At 40.5% G+C, this 25795-nt stretch overlaps 1 protein-coding gene across 1 annotated transcript in view; it reads left to right on the top strand.

Annotated features, from left to right (window-relative positions):
* The window catches only part of tnfsf10l (TNF superfamily member 10, like), an 84515-nt gene that overhangs the window by 35083 nt on the left and 23637 nt on the right, over positions 1 to 25795 (top strand). Inside the window, exon 2 of the mRNA XM_037759759.1 lies at positions 3779 to 3928. Within this exon, the coding sequence (XP_037615687.1) occupies positions 3779 to 3928 (150 nt within the window). The remainder of the gene's footprint in view (positions 1 to 3778; positions 3929 to 25795) is intronic.

Raw genomic sequence — 25795 nt, 5'->3', positions numbered from 1 at the left:
CAGTACATAAAGTGGTGACTTAAAAGATGTGTCGGTAATAACAGTCCAATATTATATGTTAAAGGTCCATTATTGTAAAAAGGGAGATTTTCATGTCTTTTATATTATAAAGCAGGTTTAAGTTCTATATAAAAACTGTTAAACCACCAAAACGCTCAAATAACGGAGAAATACACACAGCCCGTATGCATAAATTGTGCGTTTGAAACAAGCCGTTTATTTCCTGTTGCAGTGTATGTAAATAACATCAGCTGACAGGAAGTAAACATAGACCCAAGCTGTTGCCTAGCAATGCAATTCCGTTGCAATTCCGTTGAAATGCGCTAAAACGGAGCGTTTCAGACAGAGGGTGAATACAGGTATATTCAGGCAGACAATACGTGGAAAATAAAGTTTTTTTTTTAACATTACAGCATGTAAACATGTTCTAGTAGAAACACAAAATACAAGTATGAACCTGAAAATGAGCAGGATATGGGACCTTTATGATAATATAACACTCTGAAAGGGACTAATATCATAGACTGTATATATAGAAAGTGTGCATAGTCACCGTGACATCACCCATTGGTTTGTGGACTGCCGTTTTGAAGCCTCGAGTTCGGCATTTTGGCCGTCGCCATCTTGGTTTGTGACATAAGAGGGCGGAGCTAAGTACAACCGAATGCTAAATCTTTTTTTTTTTTTTTTAGGTGACCAAAAATGTTACAATTAATTTTAATGAAGTGAAAACACACTTTGAAAGGGTTAAAGTTCTACAACAAAAACACGGACAACTCCCATACCGGACAATGCCGTGGTAGCGAACTGTCAATCACAAGGTAGCCCCGCCCTAAAGCATTCCCGGCTTTATGGTCTATCTGACTCTAAATGGGACCATAATTTACTAAATGAACATCATGCTGTATTGAAGAAGACTTGAAACTAGTGATTGAGACCATAAACTCATGTTTACAATGTTTACTGAGGTAATAAATCAAGAGAGAAGTAGGCTCATTTTTTCATAGACTTCTATACAACCAGAGGAGTCGCCCCCTGCTGGCTGGTAGAGAGAATGCAGGTTTAAGGTACTTCAGCCTTGGCTTCACTTCTCAGACCCGGAGGTTGCTCACTGACTAATATGCATAAAGAGTACTTTTGAGTGCGTTTTTGCTGATAATACTTCTGTACCTTTAATTGAGTAAACCTTTGAATGCAGGACTTTTGCTTGCACTGGAGTTTTTTTTTTATATTGTTGTATTGGTACTATAACTTAAAGCTACTACCAGGAATTTTCTGTAGATTTTGCCAGTCCCTGTTGACAAAAGCGCTAGTGTTACTGAGCACCAGAGTCCCTTTAGAAAACCTCTCATTGTACTGCAGCCACGTCTGACAGTTTGCCCCGCTCAGTCCTGGTTCTGGTTCTCCCGTGCCTCTCTTTCCTCCAGTGGGTACAGGTTGTATTCCAGCAGCGTGGTGTCGGTGTTGGCTCCCAGCGGGGACCGGCAGAGCAGAGAGGCTCCGACTGCAGGTCGAAGGCGGCAGCGAAGTCGGATCTGGGTCTGTCCGCGACGGGCTGGTTGCTGCCGGAGGCCCCACTGGAGTCTGAGCTGGAGGAGTTTCTGGTGAACCTGCATGGTTTCGTCTGATTTTGCGTGGAATCGGACCCAGTGGCACCGATGACGAGCATTAAGAATAACTTCATAGAAACAGCCAATCTTCTCTCTGATGGTTGGTTTGCTTCTGTAGGTCATTCAGAGGCATCAGTGTTAAATTGAGGCTGTTTCATAACCAGTTAAAGTTCCTAATAGCAACTTTAAGTAAAGTATCTACATACTTCTACACCACAAGCAAAGATAAACTTCATAATAATTTGGTATAAAAATACAGCTTCAAAACGGGGCTGTGATAGTGAAGATTGTTCCATCCACAGTAAAATAAAAAAAACTTTAGATGTGTAATGTTTGCCCAAAATAAATTTATGATCCCAGATGTAGACATTTCTCTGCCAACAGGAAGAAATAAATCAGAAACAAATAAAAGGCTTCGATGGACTTTCATCTCTCTCATCTATTTTGTTAGAAAGGATAAAATACAGTTTTATAGACATGTTAAATTATATTTAGATTCTTGGAGCAAGGTAGGGAAGCCTCCTTCTCAGCTTTATGCACTTTGTTGATTTGACCTTAAATGACCTCACCCTGGAAAGAAGCTTGTAACCGGAATGTGCACCGACCGGAACGATTACATGTGCAATCAATTAGACTCATTATGATATTTTGTCCCTGACATTAAAGACATGAGTCATCCTTTTCAGGACTGGGCGACAAGTTGAGACTGTTGAGATGTGACACAGTTCTTCCCGTAAGCGCCCGCTTGGTTTGATCTAATCTAACGTAAACACAGCTATCTTCACTCAAGCATCAACATGAACAGTATCGCTGAGACAAAGACAGAAAGAAAGGAACCACAGAGAGAGAAGACAAACGGAAGAGGTTTCATTAGAAGACGAGGGGGTCAAGTGGAAAGAAATTAATAAAAACAAAGAACAGGGGTGAAGGAGTGCAGCTCTGCAATCTCCCTCTCCTCATCAGTGCTTGTTATAGAGTCATTAGCAGAGCTTTCAGACCGTGACGTTCACAACCTCCCTGAAGGGTACACACACACACACACGCACACACACACACACACACACACACACACACACACACTCTACATTTCAGTTCCCAAAGATGTCTTATTCGACCCGCGCTGCCCTAAAATTACATTAAAATGTATGTTTTATTTCAGATGGAAGTCGCTGCCAAACAGGAGGAGCAGCAAAAGGGGAAAGAAACAATTTGTTCCCCAGAGGAATTGTTGATATAATTGTCTCTTATTAGGCGTCTGGAAATTAATGCACTAAACAAGTGTACGTCCAGGAGAAACTCTTGACTAAGTGTTACATAAGGAGTTGTGTTACAGCTGCCTGAGCCAGCAGTCGCTGTGCCAAAACATTTCAGGTTCTTTCACTCCCAATTCCACCCCAAGGACAGATACACTTCAGGAGTGAAAGCACGTTTTTTGGAAATGTGCACCAAACCAACAAATAAGTAGCAAAACGTGTACAGAAAAGGTAAACAGATGTAACTAAATGAAACAAGAGGAAACAGACTGTGAAATGAGATGATACACTGAAAGTGCAGCTTACTGCATCAGAGAGTGATGTCACACTATAGAAGACAACTAGTTGGTCTTAGCAGCAGGAAGAAATGACGTGCATGAATGTCCCGTGAACTAACAGGAGCAGGTGGATATCGTCAAACAGCAAAATTACACTAAATATTCAGTTTTTTTCCCTTATTTAAGACAATATTCCTACTTCCTAAGCTGTTTACATGGCTAATGCAAATGAATATTCTACTAATATTCCCGTTTACATGCAGCTGTGCATACTCTGATTAACGTAACCGGTGGTGAACTCAGCCTCCCTCTCTCATTCCTTCAACCTCCTTCTTGAAAAGGTCAGCGTTGTGATATTTGCTCATATCCAAAAATCTGTTGATATCCAAGTCTTTGATAATGTTTAAAAGTAGGTGTGTTTCTCCTTCTTTTCTTTTGGGCATGAATCTCTGTAAATTGTCGGCTGGTTGGTTTGTGTTCAACGCACAAAGCTGGACGTAAACAGGGAAGCCAGAAAGCTCAGCGCTTGTTGAAATAATGAAGCCACCAACAGCACTACAAACATCTCACAGCGATATGGTCAATATTTGCTACAGGGCAGTAAAAGTCTTTGTCTTCCTGTGTGTTTGTCCTGTAGGTGCGTAGCCAGGGTGTCACAGAGGAGCTGAAGTGCCTGAGTTTACTGAACGCTCTGGATAAGGACCAGGACATCCCCGACCAGCTGGCCCAGCTCTTCGGAGAGCCCTGCATCAAACTTGCCGAAGGCATCAAAGCATACATCTCCAAGGTACGGAAAGAAATGAATAACTACGTCACTGACGTTCAGAAGAAGTTCAGTACATGCAGAGTTTTTTACTTTATATTTCTGACCGCAGGTAATGGCAAGCAACCGCCACAACTGCTACGTTCACGTTTTTATTTTTAAAATTCTTTGCAATGGGAGAGCCGCGTATTTACATCATGCTAAAAAACGCCAGCAGCGTGAAAGGACGCTGAGTGTCTATTCTGCACTGAGCGCTCCACATATGGTGTTTTTTTTCTGGTCGCAGAGGGTTGAAAAAAGTTCAACTCTGGGTAAAATGCTTGTGCGCTCTTCACTGTCACTTTTTTACCATCCAATCACAACGGAGGAAGGGCGGGAAATCATCCAGAGCAAGTACTCTACTTTGCCAACATTTTTACTTCCACAAATATTCCGTTGCATAACAACCAGATGCAACCAAAGTGTCTCAGCTGAAAACGCTTCTGTGTTCTGCATTTAACAATAAACAAGTAGTTTAGTTTTAAAAATGTCATCTTTGTCATTTAAAAAGCAACAATATACCTAATAATAGCCTAACAATAGAGCTATTAACCCAGGAGACTGCTGTTAATATCCTGTGTGAAACTTAAGGTTAACATTATTTTTAGTAACATAACCAATGTAGTCATTTAAACTAAGTAGTTTTGTTGTTTTGTTTTGTCTCAATTCACAATGTTAATTAACACTGTTTAAAACTGCTATGTAATCTGGGAGAAAATAAAAAATATCCCTCAAAACATAATTGATAATTCAGTTTAGTTGTATGGGAACGTGATTTTGTAGGAGATAAAGTAGGGTTGTTCTAACTGTAGTCTGGATTAAATCAATACAGTTGATGGTAAGACGGTTTTGTTGCAGGTGTTTTGTAAAAGAAAAGCAGCAAACAAAGCACAACCAATCAGAATCAGCTACTGTAAAATACGTGTCCGTTATAAAGGGAAGAAGGTCAATTAAAAGCTAATAGCACTGCTACATACTGAAATATGTACTTTATATCTCGAGAGTGCTAACTGATCAAATCCAGACTATAATTTTGAATCTAAATGATATATTTTGGATATTAAATGACGTCTGTGCAGCCGGATCCTATTGACCGCGGGTTAAAGAACAGATGGAGGTCTGTTTCAGCGTGAAGGAATCTGCTCAGTTCCAGTGAGCTGAGAAACATGTGTGTGTGGACTGATGCAGAACTGAACCGCTGGGGTGGGACTAATTGGGCGTATTTGTCATCGTAATGGAAGAACCTTCAGCTGTGAGGGAGTCACACTCGTCATAGAAATATACAGGGCTGCATGTGTGTTGAATTACACAAACTCAGATGGACAATTGAAAAGATATAGTCCTAAGTTCCATTTTTATTATTAAAAACAGCAGATGTACTGTTTTTAATAATACTAAAATGACATTCAATAACAGTAATAATGTTTCTCACTCATCCAATAATAACGTTATGGCCTGTTTCAACTCATTTCTGGCCATAAGTGACTCCTTAAAACAATAATGAAACACTTACTTAGTAATAAGACAGTGAGTATTTATCATTCTAATGTATGCCTGTGTTGGAAACTGCAGTATATGATGGATTGAGTGGAAGAGAAACGTATTAGAAATGTGAGAGCTACAAGAAAGACACCTCATTTTTCTCAGTTTGTACCCGACACTGTTGATGCTATACCCAATCTTTACAGTTAACAGTCTAAGTCAGGGGTCAGCAACATGCGGCTTCGGAGCCACAAGGGGCTCTTTAGCTCCTCTCCAGTGACTCCCTGTGGATTTATTATTTTAAATTAGTGGAAATTAATAACTGTTTTTTTGTTTACATTTTCATTTTATATTTATCATTATTGTAGGTCTATGGTACGACAGTACGACGGAGTATTAGGGCCACATTGAGGGAAATAAAATAAATCTGAGATTTCGAGAATAAAGTCATAATATTACGAGAATAAAGTCAGAATATAAAGTAGTAATTTTCCGTGTTATTTTCTTTTTTTTCTCGTAAACTTCTGACTTTATTCTCATAAACTTTTGAGTTTTTTCTCATAACATTATGACTTTATTCTCGTAACATTACGACTTTTTTTCTCATAATATTCTGACTTTATTCTGTAAATCTCAGATGTTTTTTCCCTCAATGTGGCCCTAATACTCCGTAGTACATTTACTCTTTGGCCCTCACTGCATTAGACTTATATACTATATACTTAGACTATAAACTGTGTTACCTTCATCACAATGATCAAATGTTTTGCGGCTCCAGACAGATTTTTTTTTATTATTTTTGCCTAAAATGGCTCTTTTGATAGTAAAGGTTGCTGACCCCTGGTCTAAGTAAAAGTGACTTACTTAAAACACAAGAAAAATATGAGTTATTTCTGTATTTTTAGTGTCTGAGGAGAGGTAGTTGGTGGCAGTAGTGATGGTGCAGCATTGAATCAAAGCGTTTATGGCTCTGTGGCCGAGCCTGACCTTTGACCTCGCTGCCTGTGAGGGCGTGTGCAAGTATAAACACGATTTTCTGCTTCAGGCCGTCGACAATATATCACAAAAAACAATCAATAAGTGAAGTAACTGGTGACCTCAAAACCGCTGAGCCTGTTTCACTACATGTTTACATTAATGTGCTCCAACTTGTTTGTTTCATGAGTCTGTGCTTGACACAGTGTTGTGCCGCTGGGTGTTTTGCTTATGTTCTTCCAGCTGTGTGTGTTCGCAGGCTGCTGATTAGAGACCAAGTGTTTGGGTTGAACACGCTCGACTTTTACCTGCTTTATATGTAAAACTGGTGCTTGATGACCCAGCCAGAAACAGTAACCCCCCCCCCCCCCCCCCGTCTAGACCGCAAGCGTATCAGACATTTTCACTCGCAAGTCTCACGCAACAGATGCACTCCCATTTCAATTTGTCTGCACCAGCCCCGTGGCGGCACGTGTCTCACGGGTGTAACCAATAAAAAAAGCACTGAATAAATATATTTATCTACATTTTGCAACGTGGGCGAAGCAGAGCGTGCTGCTCTCCGGCTCTGTCCACAGACTCTCGAGACGCAGGAACTTCTTGTGTAGTGAGGAGTATTTTTTGCAGTGTTTATTCATGCAACCTACTCTGTACATATACTGCCTCTAGACCGTCTCCTCCGCAGTCACCGTCTCTTTCCAGCTCAACCAGACACAACCGTTGAGCCACGATCATATGCATCGCTGTTTATGTGAAAATAGATCAGGAACACTACTGACATTTGCGGCTTACCTAGGCGGGCAAATGTGACTGAAGCAGTAGTCGTTTGTATCAAACACACTCGAAACGTGCAATACGCCCTCTCATTTGTCATGTCTGTGTGTTCAGAGTTATGACTCCAAGAAAGACTACGAATTATGCCACAAATTGGAGGTGCTTAAGTACCTTAATTGGCTCCAACTGCTGACCGTGCTGGGCCAGATCAGCAGGCCAAACAACAATAACTGATTTCCCGTACACCAGCATGCACCTGTCCGTTGCCCTTTAAGTAGTATCTTTGCGTCACGTCTCTCCCTCAGCAACCTGCCTACAACCACAAACCTCTGGTCTAAAATTATAGATGTTCGCAACTTTAAGTGAACTGTTTTGGTGTAGCTGCAGCTCAGGTGGTTGACATGATTGATGGCTACACAAAGTCCTTGAGCAAGACTCTGATTGCTGACAGATTGCTCCTGATTGTGCACATTTGGGGGAAAAACGTGAGCCAACTTGAACAAAAGTGTGAATGTTATGTCTTTGTGCTGAAACACTTAAGCCTCAGGGCAACTCTCCATCTGTTCAGGTTTAAAAAAACACCTGGTATTACTTGGCATTGATGAGTGGGATCTGATCAGACAAGTGATTTGTTTTGTACCAAGACGGGTTTGTATCCCATAAAGATGTGTTTTTACACCCGATTCGACTGTTATCAATCCATGAAATAGACGTTATCAGTCACTATAAGCATCATAGATGTGGGTCAGTAGGAGCCTACTACATTGTAAAAGTGAAAGTGAAACTTAAAAGCAACACGTTCTAACATGTAAAACTGAATAAAACATCACCTTTTGAAGACAAAAAGGCTTCTTTAGTTTTAGGCAAAACAACTACAACTTTTTTAGGTTTAGGTTTAGACAACACAACTCCAACTTCTTCAGGTTTAGGCAACTAAACTACAACTTCTTTAGGTTTAGCCAACAAAACTACAACTTCTTTAGGTTGATGCAACAAAACTACAACTTCTTCAGGTTTAGGCAACAAAACTACAACTTCTTTAGGTTTAGGCAACAAAACTACAACTTCTTTAGGTTTAGACAACAAAACTACAACTTCTTTAGGTTTAGGCAACAAATCTACAACTTCTTTAGGTTTAGGCAACAAAACTACAACTTCTTTAGGTTTAGACAACAAACTACAACTTCTTTAGGTTTAGCCAACAAAAAAAACAGTTTGTTAAGTTTAAGAAAAAAAAACATTACGTTTTGGGTTAAAATAAACACAAAGACAACTACATGTTGTTGATTTCACACGGGATGCAAACTTCGGTCTCCTGGGTGAAAGTCCTGTGTTTTGTGTCCCATCCATCGTCCCCGACCTCCACACCTTATTGAGTTTCACACTGTCTATTGTACAGCGCCTGACTTCCACTTCTGCTCCTGTAATAATTACTATGCTAGAGGTCACTGTTGTGTTCTTTTATACTGTCTTTCAGTGATCTACCATGTGATAGATGATAAAACATACTAGTGGGTGTAGTATGCACTTAATGACCTTCATCTATGGGGCTTATAGCGACTGATAACACCTATTTAATAGCCTGACAACAGTCTAATCGGCTGTTTTTTGCTGAGTCTGTCAATGATTAAAATATTTAATCGCAAATTAATTGCACATTTTTTAGCTGTTCAAAATGCACCTTAATACTCTAATCAACATGGGAGTGGACAAATATGCTGCTTTATGTAAATGTATGTATATATTAATTATTGAAAATCAATTAACAACACAAAACAATGACAGATATTGTCCAGAAACCCTCACAGGTACTGCATTTAGCATAAAACAATATGCTCAAATCATAACATGGCAAACTGCAGCCCAACAGGCAACAACAGCTGTCAGTGTGTCAGTGTGCTGACTTGACTATGACTTGCCCCAAACTGCATGTGATTATCATAAAGTGGGCATGTCTGTAAAGGGGAGACTCGTGGGTACCCATAGAACCCATTTACATTCACTGATCTGGAAGTCAGAGGTCAAGGGACCCTTTTCCTCTACAAAATTTAGCGTAAGTTTGGAGCATTATTTAACCTCCTTCACGACAAGCTAGTATGACACGGTTGGTACCGATGGATTCATCAGGTTTTTCTAGTTTATATGATGTCATATGTCTTCCCTCTAGCTTTATAACTGAGCCAGCTAAAACTGAAAAAAGCACGTTGCATTAACGCGTTAAAGACATGAGCGGCGTTAAAATGAGTTTGTGTTAACGCGTTATTATTGTGTTAACTTTGACAGCGCTAGTTTTTACACACAAGAATCAATGGCTCAGAAGGTCGAAACTTGGGTGTCTCATGGCTAAAGAAATGCATACAAACACTAATTAAACACATCTCATTACTATTACCCATACATCTCCTGCAGTAGGTTAACAGTCACAGTGCATTTGTTGAATCAGCATGAACACACCAATGACTGAGGGAAGCTGTGGTTGGAGAATCCCCGCGTCGCTCTCTCACACACACCCCCACACACATGCATAAGCTCACTGAGTCATCGACATAAGTCATCTTCCAGCAGACATAGCCAAGAGGACTTCTCCCGCTTAGTCTGGATGTCTGGACGCTTACAGCCGTATATCTTCAGCCCCCTCATTTCCTACAGCCCCCATACAATTACACACAAACCACCACCGTCTGTCTTTGTTTAAACCTCTCTTGTCCTTTTTCTTTAGGTCTTTCTCACCCAATGTTTTTTTCCTTTACCTCTCACCTCTTCACCCTCCTCTCTTTCTCTGCTCTACTTGTACGATACAATCGGAGAGTGCAGCTGCATGCCCCGGTGGTCCTCAGTGGACGGGAACAGGAATGTCTAGTTTGGTGACACACCATCCAAACACATTTACATCCAATTACTTTTTTTCCTTCCAAACATCCACCACATGTGGTATTATCAAGCTAATCCAAATTCATTTGCATGTCAGCACTTTTGAGTGTTTTTATCCTATTTTTCCGACTGATGCTGCCCTACAGTAACCAGCTCCAGTAGTGCGTCTTCGTGGCTAACAACACGACATTGTGGTTCCACTTAAAGCTGATTTAGTACAACAAGACCGTGTTGTGTTCTTCGTCAGCTTGCGTCAGGGGATTAAGGTTTTTTAAAAAAAAAAGGAATTGTTGAGTCGAAAAGCCAATATGGTGGTAAGGTTGAGCTGGCAGACCAAGCAGGCGCCGTCTCTTTTCTTATAAAATCAGTGGAAGTACTGGAGAACTGTGGCACCAATCTTCTTTTTTCTTTTTTAACATTTTGTGCAGATGAATACTGAGGTTGCACAACAATTATACAGTTTGAATTGCACAAGTTCTACAATGTTTAACTGTGCATAACCTACATAGCAATCAGGGCCTTAATTAACCACATTTTAGGGAAGAGGACATTTTTATTTTATGTCCATTTCCATTTATCAGAAAAATATGGAGGCGAATGCTTTCTCAAACTAAAACCAGGCGGCAACCTGGTCTGGGAGTTGTCCTAGTTTTCATCTTAGAACTTTAACCCTTTCACAGTGGTCGCCTAAAAAATGTCTTATTCAGCATCTGGTTGTACTTAGCTCCACCCTCTCGTCTCACTTCTGGCTGCAAGGATGGCGACGGACAAAAACCAACATGGCAACGGCCAAAATGCCGAACTCGAGGCTTCAAAACCGTCGGCCATAAACTGATGGGTGACGTCACGGTGACTACGTCCACTTCTAATATATACAGCATATATATACATATATCACAAAAACCTAAACCAGAAGCAGGAAAGAAGTAGCAGAGAGGTCTGAAGGAGCTTAAGGTGTCATACTAAAAAAATCACACAGCCTACAGTAAGAGGCCGATGAGGCCTACTGTACGTCTTTATTGAAGCCGGCAACTGTGGCAGCCAGCCACTGATAAGCTGGCTGCCAGTGGTACATTAGTGTTACCTCTCAGAGGGAGTTTTGTTAAACGATTTATTAAGGCCGAGCCTTGTAACTCACATTGACTGGTCCACTGGAGTTGCTCTTGACTTGGCTGTTAACTGGCATTCCTTGGCTGCTTTCCTGACTCTCCTTGTTTGGCATCTGACCATCGTAGGAGAATGAGTAACCTTGCTCAAAATTGAAGGATCCTGCCGCTACAAAACTCCCAGTAAACAGTCAATATGTATACTGTATAAAGAGCGCCTGAGTATATTTTCATGAATTGTATCATAAATGGTGTATTTTTGTGTATTTTCATCAAATTTACAGTCCCAGTTATAGTAAAGAGTAGTAAAATGCATTCAGTTGTATCATTGTCTATGGGATCTTTGTTATAATGGTGATTTTGCCTTTAAAATTAAGATTTTATATTAGGCGAGGATAAAAAATCTTATATTCTTCTAATATTTCTTCTAATCTTATATATATAATATATATGCATCTAAGCCTTATGGTTGGGGAGCTAGTCCTGATTCATTTTGGGTAGTTATTTTAGGCGTTTTTTTCCGAGGGATAAGGCTAGGGCTTAACAGGTCAATCACGTTGAACTGAGTGGTAATGTAAATTGTGATGTAAAACAAAACTAGGGATGTCACGATACCGTAAATCTAGTAGTCGATACCAATACCAGTGAATTTCCACAATTCTTGATACCCAATTCGATACCACGGTAAAAAAAACAAGAACAACAATAAATCCCATGTAATTCAACACGTACTCTTTTATTAAAAACATTATGAAAAACAGAGGCATGTAGCCTTTAAGTAATAAATAAAAAGAATTGACCCATTTTGTTCATTTTGGCGAATCAGCGGCATGTTATCAATCAATAGTCAGACGACAGACACTACATACTGACCGTGAATGCATCTGGTCCGTCAGCTCAGAGTAGCAGGAGTAGGAGGCAGAGGATTTGTTGTCGAAGCGAAAAGCAAACGCACCTATTTGGCAATATTTCACGTTTAATCTCAACGCTATAAGGGAACCATAACGTTAATGAGGTAATCGCCGCGATGGAGCCGTCACGGAGCAGCGGTGCCAGGTAGACCCCCGCAGCGGAGCCCCGCAGCAAAAGCTCTGCCGGAGAGGCCAGACACACCGCCACCCGACGGTAAAGCTCAGAGTCAGCGCTCTGCACATGTTGACCCTCATCTTTTCTTGTAAAATGTCCAGTGTGATCGGTAACACCGGTGTTGTCACAAGTTTATTAACCGGTGGGAAATTTTCCTCACTGTCACATCCCTACCAATGACCATAACAGGCATCGTACGGTACCTTCAGTACTGTAGAAAAAGAGTACCGTCACTTTTTTAGAACTTGGGCATCGACTTGGTACTGAAGTATCATTTCTCGTAACATCCCTAAACAAAACCGCTCTCTTCAAATGACATTTCCCTCAAAATGTTTTACATTACATTTTCTGAGAAATCAAAGTTAGTATGTGCTTGTTATTATCAATTTAGAATTGTGTATCATGATATCTCGATATATGATTTCATCACGATATGATTCCATTGAAAGACGATCAATTTTCATATTGAATTATCACCCAGCTATAACTCGTCGTTCTCATCGTCTTCTCTGTAACAGGTTAGAATCCTGTGATTTGTTGGGAGAATGGCATTTAAAGGAACAGTTTGACATTTTGGGGAACACCCCAATCTGCTTTCTTGCCGAGAGGTAGAAGAGAAGATCGATACCGCTCTCATTTCTGTCCATTCAGTATGAAGTTGGAGCCAGGAGACAGTTAGCTTAGCTTAGCATAAAAGCTGGGAGCAGGGGGGAAACAGCTAGCCTGGCTCTGTCCAAAGATACAAATGATCCGCCTACCATCGTAAACCTCTAAAAGTCACTAACATGTTATATCTTGTTTGGTTAATCCGTACAAAAATCCAGGTTTTGGTTTTACCTTTGGAAAGAGCCAGGCTGGCTGTTTCTCCCTGCTTCCAAGATGTTATCCTAAGCTAAGCTAACCATCTGCTAGCCCCCAATTTGTGCCTCTCATGTATTAGCTTACATTTGGGTCCCAGAGATAACCATTGGTTTCTCTAAAAGATAATCAATCAGCGTTGTTTGAAAACCCCCGAACACAGTTTAGAGCGCCGCTGGGATGACAGAAGCAACATTCCTGAGGACAAATATAGGTCAAGTCTGACCAGAACCTACTTGTAAAGGCCTGTTGCTGCAGATCCTTGGTGTCTATAAGACATCCCAGCTGCTGCAGCTAACAGGTGCTGGCTGGCAGGACGCGCTGATCACGGCTCCTTACTGCAAAGCTACTTAAAGCCATTTGATCCAACAATCTCCAATCTCTTTCCAACAAGTGGAACTATTTTTGACTTATAGTACTTGCATGGAAATGCTGACGCCCCCAGAGTGCTGGCAGGATCATGAAACAGTGAAGCGTATCCATTCAAGTAAAGAGGAAAAAGAAGCATAGTATGCAGGCTAATGGATGTAGCACTAGATTTGGATATGTGATGAATCCAATGTCAAATCTTTATTTTTTAAAGTTAAACTACCCACATAAATGCAATAAACCTATAAACCTTTCAGTAATACGTTTGAGAATTCACTCACACCCTCTGTGCATTTAAGCTCTGGCACAAAACAGACAGCTCATCAGGTCCCAAACAGATGCTTGGGTTTGGTTTACTGGTAAACTGAAATTATGCGGTTTAGACGCTCTACACTGCATGGCAGCTAGATTCTCACGATATCACGAGATCACGCAAGAATCGCGTGATCACGATATCACACAAAAAATCCATCTTGTCAGGCTTTAAGTAAAGGCCTCTACACACTGGGGGCGTGATGAATAAATGACACGAAAATGCAAAACACTCTCCTGCGAATATTATGCATTTAGGGCTTTTATTGTGAAGGTAAGAACGGAAGGACTGGATCTGGTCTGCACTGCCTTTGTCAAGGAGTAATAAAGTAAAAGGAGTAATAAAGTTTGCCGTTCTGGTTCGGACTATGGAGCCTTCATGTTGTTGTTTTATAAATATAGGCGCAACTCAACCTGTTCTGCAGAATCGGTTGATGGTTTTATTCGTGGTGCGAAAGCTTAGAAAATGGCGGCTACTGAAGAGGTTGGCGTAGATGCTGCAATAGCATCGGTTCTATCAGAACTGGAGAGGAATTCTTCGATGAAAGAAGAGCAAAGAGCGGCAATGAAGACTTTTCTCGATGGAAAACATGTTTTTGCTCTTCTCCCGACTGGTGTCGGCAAGAGTTTGATTGACAGATGGTTCATCCAATCAACTGCCATATTTTTTTAAAGTGCCTGCCCTTTTCCAAACAGTTTCCAATGACGGTTTCTCACATGGTTCTGTGTAACAAACCATCTGGCATGACGGTTCTATAAAAAACTGAGAATGACAAGTGGTGAGTGTGAGAGGGGCAGAGTATTCAGAATGAGGTGGAGAGGAAAGAATGGAAAACTATTAAACATAGAAGAAGAAAAAGTTTTTGACAGCAGTTTATCTCCTGGAAATTATTATCAAATGTATGTCGGCTCTGCATGTAGATTCCTCTGTGGGGCACACGTGCACACACACTGTACTTAATAGGATCAGTGAGTGAGTGATGACGATAATGATGTGACAAATATGTGTGTGAGAGGGCGATGGAGAAAGATGATGATGTTGATAGAGGTGTTGGCATGAGATGATGAGGATGCTGATGAAGATGTAGACTGGAGTGATCGATGGGGGTGGACTGAAATAATAATAGAAACAGTGTACGGAAGAAAAAAGGAGGGAGGAAGAGGGAAGGAAAGAAGCCCAGCTGGACAGGAACAAATAAAAAAAAGAGATGAGCGACATGGAGGCAGAAAGTAAAGGTGCTGCAGGAGAAGAAAGAAGGAGAGATATCAGTAAGAAAGAATATCACAATAAGGTTTTAATTGTACAACACTGTGTGGAGAACATAGAAGGGAAAGAAGAACAATGTACTGGCCGAGTTAAAACTCAGCGATGTTTGTTGAATGGACAAATAAAAATCTAAAAGCTCAGATTAAATTAACTGGTGGTATTACATGTTTTAGCTTATTACTAATAAATCAGATATACTTAACCTACTGAATGTTTAAATGACTAACGGTCTCGCCTATTTTTGACGCGTGCTGCGCGCGTCTCACAGCAACAACAGACAGTGAAGGTGATCTATTGACTGTATATTAACATTAACATATCAGCTACATTACTACAGTTTTGATGTCTATCAGTAGAATATGTTACGGAGATGAAAAAAAAGTAAAGACTTATTTTTAAATCAACACTTCTTGCTTTCATTTCAAAATAAAAGCCCTCAAGCATTTTTTCTGTAGACAGAATTCCTTCATTTGTTAACACGAGGCTTTTACTCTGAAATATGTGCCAGACAGTGTTGTAGAACATGCAGTGACTTGGAGAGCTCAATGAATGAATATAGTACGGAGTTTTAATTGTGGATTATTACTATTATTTACAAATTACCACACGTTTCTTAATCTTTCTCAGTCTAAAATAAATATAAATGATATTTATAATGAAATGAAATGGCCATTAAAAGGCAAACTCTATGTAGAAAGAAAGGGCTGACAGCAGCAGCTGCAGCAGCAGAAACGCAGCTGAAATGCAGCTGGTGTGAACGCCCGACGCGTGAATCACGCAGCCACCACGCCACGCAACCGCCACGCGCTCCTGACATTCCTGGTGTGTCCGAGGCTTTAGATTGAGTTTGTTCCCCTTTAGGGAGCCATTAGTTTCACATCATTTTATTAACGTATGAAAATCATCTTGCTGACTCTTGCCTAGGGGATACTCAATCCATCACCGTGAGCAGTTAGTCTGCTTCTTTTTACAAACTACATCATTTTGAAGAATCTTCCTTGGATCACTTTATGGTTCTACTGTATATCAAACCCAGCAAACAAACTCAGAGTAACTTCATGTGACTTTAATGAAAAAGATTACCGTTTGTTCGCCTATAAATAAAAATATAACTGGCATAAAAAGTCTGCAACTCCAGAAGATATGCCACACGATTTGGTCGACGCAGAGCGATGTATAAGCTTTGGCTAAAAAAAAAAGGGATATAAGACACATGGTGGAAAAGAGGGGAAGCAGAGAAGAAGTAGACAGATGAGAAAAGAAAAATAATTGGTAAGGTAGTGGCCACAAAAGAATAACATGTCTTACAATGAGGTTTTAATTATACTGAGTGGAGGCAAAACAGGGAAGAAAAATCCTTTTGGCTGAGTCAAAAAAAAGTCTCAAAAAACACTGCATGTCTGTGTGTTAACCGAATGTATTAAAGAAGTGGACGTAGTCACTGTGATGTCACCCATTGATTTGTGGACTGCCGTTTTGAAGCCTCAAGTTTGGCATTTTGGCCATCACCATCTTGTTTTTTTGCAACCAGAAGTGACACTAGAAGGTGGAGCTAAGTACAACCGAACGTTGAATAAGACATTTTTAGGTGACCAAAAGGTGATAATTAACTTTCATGAAGTGAAAACACACTGTGAAAGGGTTAAAGTTCTACGACGAAAACAGGGACAACGTCGTGGTAGCGACCTGTCAATCACAAGGTAGTCACGCCCTAAAGCATCCCCTGCTTTATGGTCTATCTGACTCTAAATGGGACCATCATTTACTAAATGAACATCATGCTGTATTGAAGAAGACTTGAAACTGGCAATTGAGACCATAAACTCATGTTTACAATCTATCGAAGTAATAATCAAGAGAAGTAGGCTCATTTTCTCAAAGATTACTATAGAACCAGAGGAGTCGCACCCTGCTGGCTGTTAGAGAAAATGCAGGTTTAAAGGTCCCATATTATAAAAAAGTGAGATTTTCATGTGTTTTTACTATAAAGCAGGCTTAAGTCCTATATAAATACTGTGAAAGTATCAAAACATTCAATCCACAGGGAAATACACACAGCCTCTATTTAGAAACTCTGCATTTGAAACAAGCTGTCAGGATTTCTGCCCATTTGTGATGTCACAAGTATACAATATTTAGACCATTGACACAATTTCAAACGTAAACATTCTAAATGTGTCCCAGTTTATTCCTGGTTGCAGTGTATGTGAATGTCATCAGCTGACAGGAAGTACACATGGACCCAAGCTGTTGCCTAGCAACGCAATTCTGTTGCAATTTTGTCACAATTCCCTCAACATCTGCTAAAACGGAGCGTTTCAGACAGAGGGTAAATACAGGCATATACAGGCAGACAGTATGAGGAAAATAATGTGTTTTTTGAACATTACAGGATGTTACCATGTTCTGGTAGAAACACAAAATACAAGTATGAACCTGAAAATGAGCATTATATGGGACCTTTAAGGCTCTTCAGCATTGACTTCACTTCTCAGAACCAGAGGTTGGACTGGAGTTATCTCAATTTTAAAGGATCACACTGATAATTTTGTACACTCAAAGCTCATTAACTTCAAATCATAAGCATTTAAATATATTTGCCTATGAAGGTTTCAGTTTGTTTCATTATAGTATAAACATCAACTTGCAGACACCTGAAACTTGCTTGAGGCATAGTTAATCCGTCAAGGCAAACAATAAGTCTGCTTATTTTTACATTATCATAGCGGAAACCATTTTAAAGACTTTCTTGCATCACATTCAGGATGTGAAGTACCGAAGTGCATAAAATCCAACCCAGTAGACAAGTCTGCTATTTGTGACCTCAGTAGATTCCTGCATGAAAACAATGTAAATATAAATGTACATTTTTCATGCTGCACTTCATAATGACGTCCTATAGGGTTTGAAATTTAGACACAAATGATGTGCTTTGTAAAATGGTCCTTAATAAAGTAAAGGATTTAAAGTTAATGGGGTAGACACACACAACCCCCCAGTGTGGTATTTAGGAGAAGAAAAGCTTCCTTCTCTTCTGCCGTCTGGAGGATTCAACTCCTTCGGCTTTTCATCTTCTACCAGCATGTTTGTGACATACATGAACACATGGAGCACATGTACAGTTGTGTTTTGCACGAGACGAGCAAAGCTACGAGGAAGGCTGGAAAGCAGCAGGGGAGAGGAAGGAAGACGGGATCACGGGTGCTGGGAGATTTAGGATGGCATGCGTGTAACTAAGCTCAGGTATTCAAGTCTTAAGCTTTCAGCCCCTGTGGAGCGACCGAGTACCTTTCCTTCTTTTACCCCGCTGCCTTCGGTTTAAGAGACGGCACTGTAACATCTGCTCCCGCTGAGTCAATTTGCCAATACATCAGCTCTCAGCTTCCAATAGCAGCGACGGAGAACGCTCCAGGACAGGGTCAGGGGGTTAACATGTCCGCGGCAGGACTTTGGTATTATCGTTCGATCAAATGTTCTCTCCTGGCTCTCAGCTGTGGTGTGAATTTATTTATCACCAGCGTGGTAAATAATGGCTGCGTGTATTTGTCTGACTGAAAGGAGGTTTTGGTAGAGATTGCCGTCAGTCCGCTCTGATTGATTTCCAAGAATTTCTTGGATTTCTTTTATCCCGTTTCAGCACATGTACTGCAGACAACTGCCTGTGTGTAAATAGCTGTATGCAACAGTGACCAGCAGTTATTTGGTTTCTTACTTCCTCCAGTTTAGGTCCAAGGTTCGAAACCGGCTCCCCAGCACAAAAAAAAGGGATTTACCTTTTGTTTTAGGGAGTCTAGGGTAAGAGGAGGCTTTTCAACGCCCGCTTTAACATCCATGGATTTGTTAAAGCTTTCCTGCTTTGTAACAAAAAATAAATAAATCAGGATTTTGTCTGCTGAAATTTCTGTCTTTCACCAGCTGAATGTGATAAAATATGAGTTTTAAAGTTCATTCTCAGCTTTGGAAAAAAAACCTCACCATGAGGTTTATTTAGGAGCTGTTCAAATCTGTTGATGAAGATCATGTGTTAAGGCCCCGGCTACTCAATGGACCTCGCGGTGAAAGTTAATCATTTTATCAAGAAGAGAAGAATATTGTGATTTTCAGACATATCTGAGAAGAGTATAATCTCATCTCAAGGGCTGCGGTCAAATAGTCCAAAAATGACATCCTCGTTTCCTGAACACTTCTCCTTGACCTCCATGGAAAATATCATGAGGTCATGATGATTTTATATTTTTTTAAGTAACTTTATTTATAACACATAGAAAATGTGACAAACTCAATGCTGTACAATTCAATTAAGGATTCCTGTCCATAAAATGTCAGAAAATAGTGAAAAAAGTTTCTCAAAGTCCAAGGTGATGTCTTTAAATGTCTTGTTTTGTCAGTCCAAAACCCAAAGAGATTCACTTTATTATGATATAGAACAGAAATCTGCATATTTGAGAGGCTAAAACAGCATTTTCTGCCATTTTTGTATGAAAAATGACTTAAACGATGAATCGATTATCAAAACAGTTGCCGATTATTTTCAACTAATCGATTAGGTGACTCATCATTGCAGCTCTAAATTCTCACTCACTCACTCACTCCCCTTCATCCCCTATGGGACATAAGGCTTCAATGAGCTCTCTTCATTGCATTCGCTCTTTGGCAGCATGTTGGGACTCTCCACATGACAGGTTCATCTTGTCCAGCTCCTGTATCACAGTTTTGCGCCAGGTGGATTTGGGGTTTTCTTTTGCCTGGTGGTGTCCATCTTAAGGCAACTCTCAGGATCCGGTCCTTTACAGTTGGTGGTTGGAGATTTTGTTTGGCCAAAGATCTGGCGTATTCGTCTGAGGCATCCATTGTGAAAAACTTCCACTCTCCTCATATCGGTTTAGATCACTCGCCAACTCTCTAAACTGTCTCCAAAGCACTAAATTCAACCAGCTCTTATCATGGCTGCCGCTTCGACACTTTCTGGTCATTTCACTAAGTTGGGAAAGACTGTTCGACCGCATTCAAGGTCCACTTACTAGCTTTTTCCAGAGCTATCAACCATATCACATTGTCTTCAGTGGCATGAACTACTATGTTCATGGTGGAGAATGATGCTTAACTTAATATAGAATAGAAGTCCTAAAGGTTCTATGTGTAAAAACACAACAGCTCACATGTTAAATGAAGACCTGTGATATGGCTGAAAGCTCCTACATATAGTTAGCAAGTGGACTTTGAGTTGGGATTATTTTGTCAAATTTGCAAGTTCAAAACCAGATTTCTTATTTTCTTCTATGGTTTTTTAAAATATGATAATCATAATAATCTACCTACAATGAAGAAGAAGAAGAAGAAGAAGCTGTTTTATCTGCTCTTTAGACTTTTGACCCGTCCTGCTCCGGTCAGTGATCTCTAATCAGAAGGTCGTGTTCTTTAAAGCTCCAGCGGCCTCTCTTTGTCTCACACAGATGCATTGTGGGTGCAATATCTCCAGATCTGCTCCGTGTCGAGGCTGTGATGTTACAGCAAATATTTGGCTTTGGACTGCTGATGCAAAACAGCTGTTTTGACATCACCGGTCAGGGTGTGGACAGACACACAGCAAGCTTTAAAGACAGCAGAGCGTCGGCGCAATTCACTGTTAGATTGCTCTTTGAGGCAAAATGCTGCACTCTGAGCTCTTTGAGGAAGAGGAGAGGCGTTTTGGATGTGTGAGGGTCTGTTCAAGGTTGTTTCTGTGTGAGAGATGAGTGGACTTTCTGTTCCAATCATCAGCTCCGTCTGTCTCTTGTTTGACATATGAAAGACCTTTGTGTTTTACAGATCAGTGCAAAACTGGCTCTTTGATTGAGGACCCACTTTACACATAGAAGTAAATGGATTGTACTGAAGAGAGCCACAGATAAAACACTGAACTGTACGTTATTAATTCACAAAGCTCTGATAGAAGTCGGAGACACGTGATTCTGCAATTTATCATCAAGCGCGATAAAAAAGTCATGAGTTGAGCAGGTGAGAGGTTGATAGTAAAATGATCCTTTAATAAGTTTAATCGATGAGATTCAGCATCAATAAGTGGAATCTTTTAGAATCAATGAACAACTGGCCGTGTGTATTATTACAATAGCTTTCATTGATGTAGTTGACCCACTGTTATCTAAAAACCCTGACACTAGTTAGACTGTGTGCAGCTCATAAAGAGAATCCTCCATCTAACTACAGCAGAACGGCCCGCTGACTGTGATGATTAACGTCTTTTGTTCCTTTGTGGCTGGTCGTACAGCTCTGGATCGGTTACGTGATCGGCCTCCGCAGCGTGACATTGGGCATGTTGGATCTGCTTCCATTCACGTACCCTAAAACTGTGGTTGCAACGCCGACACACCGTCCTCGTCTTATACACGACTCTCTCACCGGCAGGCGGGTCCTCCAGCTCCAGCTGATACCTTTGCGCGCATATTCTTATCATATGGGATGCTGTGAGATATTGATTCCATTAATGTGATCTGCTCTTAAGCAGGTGTTTTCGGGCTGCCGCTGTGTTGTGCAATCCGCAGCGCCACACACTCAGCTGCGTGACTCGGGAGCTCAGGGAAGCGGTGGCGGTTATGAACTGTAATGGGTTTTTTTCATACTTTATTTTTTCCCTCTTTTCAAGGTTGTTTTCATATATGCAATTTACAGTTCGTCATTACAGTAGTTTATATACCAATTTTTTAAGTAGTCGAGCTTAGAAACGAACACATTAAGTACACTAGGGAAAACAACTTCAGCATTCAAAATTGAAATAAAATTAAGAAAATAAAAAAGTAATAATAATAAAGATAATAATAAAAAGAAAGAATAGAAACAAAAAATGTGATAATATTAATATAAAGAAAAGAAAGTAATAATAATAATAAATTAAATAAACAAATAAGTTAATAAAAAAGGGGAGCGTAGAGATATAGCAATATAATTTACTGTACATGGGCACGCACATGCGTCCGCCTTCACATGTCAGGTCACCTCCAGGCATATGTATATGTGTATGCCTGCTAACCCATGCAGCTATATTTTTCCTTCTGTTAGACTCCATCTTTTCTCAAAAACATCCTTCATCTTTCTTATTTTGTGAGTTCCCTTTTCCATAACTTTTACTTCTTGAATTAAACTTTTCCATTTTATAAAATCTGGGGGTTTAGTTTTTTTCCACCCTTTTGTTATTTGCTTCAATGCCGTGATTCTGACTATTCTAAATAAGTAACGTTCATCTTTACCGAGACCAATTGGAAGTTTCCCCGAGTACGATATGCTCTGCTTTTAAATATAGTCTTTTTGAAAATGTCTTCTATAAACTTAAATATTTCTAACCAAAAGAGACAGTACGAGGATAATAAAGGGTTTTCTTTAACATTAAAGTATGAAAACATGTTCTAGTAGAAACCCAAAATACAACCTGAAAATGAGCACGATATGGGACCTTTATGAAGAGAGGTGTTGTGTTTTCGTTAAAGTTCGGTCACGGTCACGGTTTTATAGGCGGAAAGAGAAAAATGAATACTATACGTATGAGGGTCCTGTGAGGACAGACTCTAAATGTAGGCGTAACCAAAATGAATCAGAAGGTCATCACACATGTGGGTAACGATGAAGAGATGCAAGGACCAATGACGTGTCCGTAGCGACACGGTTATTTTAGCGTGACAAACACAAGCCAAAGAAACAAGCAGGTCTCTGAGCAGCAGATCCTTATCTTAGTCTCTACAGTTATAGGCTATTCAAGGGAAAATGTCAGTCATTGACATGCTGTATACACACATATACAGAGAGGGCGGAGGGCTGAGGGTGGAGGGCGGAGGGTGGAGGGCTGAGGATGGAGGGTGGAGGGCTGAGGGTGGAGGGTGGTGGGCGGAGGATGGAGGATGGAGGGCTGAGGGTGGAGGTCTGAGGGTGGGGGGTGGAGGGTGGAGGGCTGCAGTGTTAGTGATTTCCAGCTGATATACAAACATAAATCCGTCTGTGTCTGGCAGCGACCCCCCCCCCTCTTCCTTCACTATGATACTTCTTCAGCATCAGCTGTTTGTTTAATACAAAACACAAGAAGCTTCAGTGCTCTCACGATACATGTATTAAATACCAGACTCATATGATCTTTGGGGAATTTCCACAAAGAAGAAAACTCCCATCAGATGAGCAACTTATTTTTAAGTCGTACTTATAGACACGGCCCATTCCCAGGGTAGTTCAGAACCCATATAACAGTCAGCATTCCTATAGCACCTGTACAGCTATAACCTGCACTAACTCTTGCTTAAAGTACAATGTGACTTCTCCACATCAACATTCTTCCTGCTCCAGTAAATGTTCTGCTGGTTTGGAACAAGTACTGGAGAAATGGAAATGTACAGACGGAGGGCAGACGCTTGACCGATAGCCAGCGTGTTGGATTTATTACGTTCTCTCGTGTTCTCGTATTGGCATTCACACTTTCATCTTTATCTCATTTAAGTAAGTACTGCGAAGCGTTTGAAAGTCTTTCATTGCACACTTGTACATGGATTGATGGGCGCAATATTGACAACGAAACTCACCAGCCTTGAATGATCTGGTGAGTTTTTTGGCTCATGAAAAAGGGTCGTTCAGGTTTATGAAAATGTCTAAAATAGCCTGGATTACGTTTGTTTTTGACGTATCACAACGATGGTCCGCGTAGGGAGGAGGTCGGGGAGGATGGGTCAAACAAACACTGGACATTTACCCAGGAAGCCGCTGGTGGTGTCCCATCAACCTTCACTTACAAATAGTTTTGTTGCATTTTCTGTTTTTTTTTATTGCAATTTATAACGTTAACCGTGTGTTGAAAACTGTTTAAACTGTTTAAAAGTTAGTTGTATAGGAACATTTTGTAGGAGACAATAATATATATAGAGTATCGGCGAGTACCCACATGTAAGAACTTGTACTCGGTCTGAAAAAAAGTGGTACCGGTGCATCCCTAGTTGTTACATTACGTAATTTAAAGTAAGTCGACGTTGGCTTTTGGTTTCACGCAGGACATGAACAGTCTCCTGAGTGAAAGTTCATCCATCCCAACATCCTCCCTACGCGGACGATGACTACAATGTATTTGTGATACGTCAAAAACAAACGTCATCCAGGAGAAAATATGTTTATAGTTGTATAAGAACGGAGAGCAGGCAGATAAAAAGGCAGTTTGCCTATCATTGACCACACATGTATAATTAGTTTCTTTATTTTTGTTGTAAGTAAGGATTTTGGAATTTTCATTAATAAATAAAAAAATGGAATAGTTTATGCAACTGTCGTCTTGTCTTAAAAATGTATTTTCCCTCAGCTGGTCGAGCGGCGGAGCATCACAAAACACATTTCATTCAAACTGTTTCAGTGGTCTTAATTCATTGAGTTAGATTTGATGTGGTGGCTCTACACACTGGTCTTCTGGGCGAACTTTGAAGACAAATGGAATAGTTCCCAGTGATTAACAAATAGAAGTTTTGCATGAAATGCCCATCCATAGCTGTAAGAGGAAACACAGCATCCTCTCCCTCCTGATACCCAGATGTTACACGTCCCTTTGGCTATTATCCTCATTTCATGACATTTGGTGAAACATGCCATCATGCACTATTCCTTCCCTTTATCTTCTACATCTCCAGCGGAAAGCCTCTCCTTTTCAATTTCCCCATGTTTCCCTCAAACCCTCGTAAAGTTACTGTATTCACTAGATATGAAAAACATAAGATGGGAATAGTTGGAAAAACAAATGCTGAAAAGAGAGCGGACGGAGCCAAGAAGTGCGAGATTGAGAGAGTGCGGGGGTTAGAGAGAGGGTGAAACCGTGACCAGAGCGGGGGAGGGAGAAGTGAGAATGGAAAACATGAGAGATAAAAGAGAATACAAGTTTTATTGCTCTTGATGAAACCTGATGAAACATGTGTGAGCAATAACAAACATTATTATGGATTGCAACACACTCAGCTGACACCTACTAAAGGAAAACAACACTCAATTCTGATGTTGTGATTCTTATGTAGTGGTTGATGAGTGTTTACTATAATTTCATATTTCACACAAATTTGTGCCGTTGACCAAGAGCAAAGTGTCTCGACAGCATTGATCTCTGAGGGGCCGGAGAGTCAAACATGGAGGAAGCTGTAGTTTATTAACACTGTTGCACCATCCACTGTTATCTAACGTCCTCTGTCGGCGTCAGAGACTGTATATAAGAAATGGACGTAGTCAGCGTGAGGTCATCCATTGGTTTGTGGACTGCTATTTTCAAGCCTTGAGTTTTTGACCGTCGCCATCTTAGTTTTTTCCATCACCATTTTGTTTTTTGTCCGTCGCTATCTTAGTTTTTGGCTGTCCCCATCTTGGTTTTTGGCCTTCTCCATCTTGGTTTTTGGTTTTCGCCATCTTTGTTTTTGGCCGCCGCCATCTTGGGTTTTGCCCATCACCATCTTGGTTTGTGGCCGTCACCATCTTGGTTTTTGGCCGTCGTCATCTTGGTTTTTGGCCGTTGCCATCTTGGTTTTTGTCCGTCTTCTTCTTGGTTTTTGGCCGTCGCCATCTTGGTTTTTGGCCATCGCCATTTTGGTTTTTGGCCTTGGCAATCTTGGTTTTTGACCGTTGCAATCTTGGTTTATGACTGTCGCAATCTTGGTTTTTGCCCGTTGCTATCTTGATTTTTGGCCATTGCCACCTTTGTTATTTGCAACCAGAAGTGACACGAGAGGGTGGAGCTATGTACAACCAAATGCGACC

Source organism: Sebastes umbrosus, chromosome 22, assembly GCF_015220745.1.
Source record: "Sebastes umbrosus isolate fSebUmb1 chromosome 22, fSebUmb1.pri, whole genome shotgun sequence".
Lineage (NCBI taxonomy): Eukaryota > Metazoa > Chordata > Actinopteri > Perciformes > Sebastidae > Sebastes > Sebastes umbrosus.
Note: the sequence above shows the minus strand (reverse complement) of the source record. Positions and strands in the feature narration are given on the sequence as shown.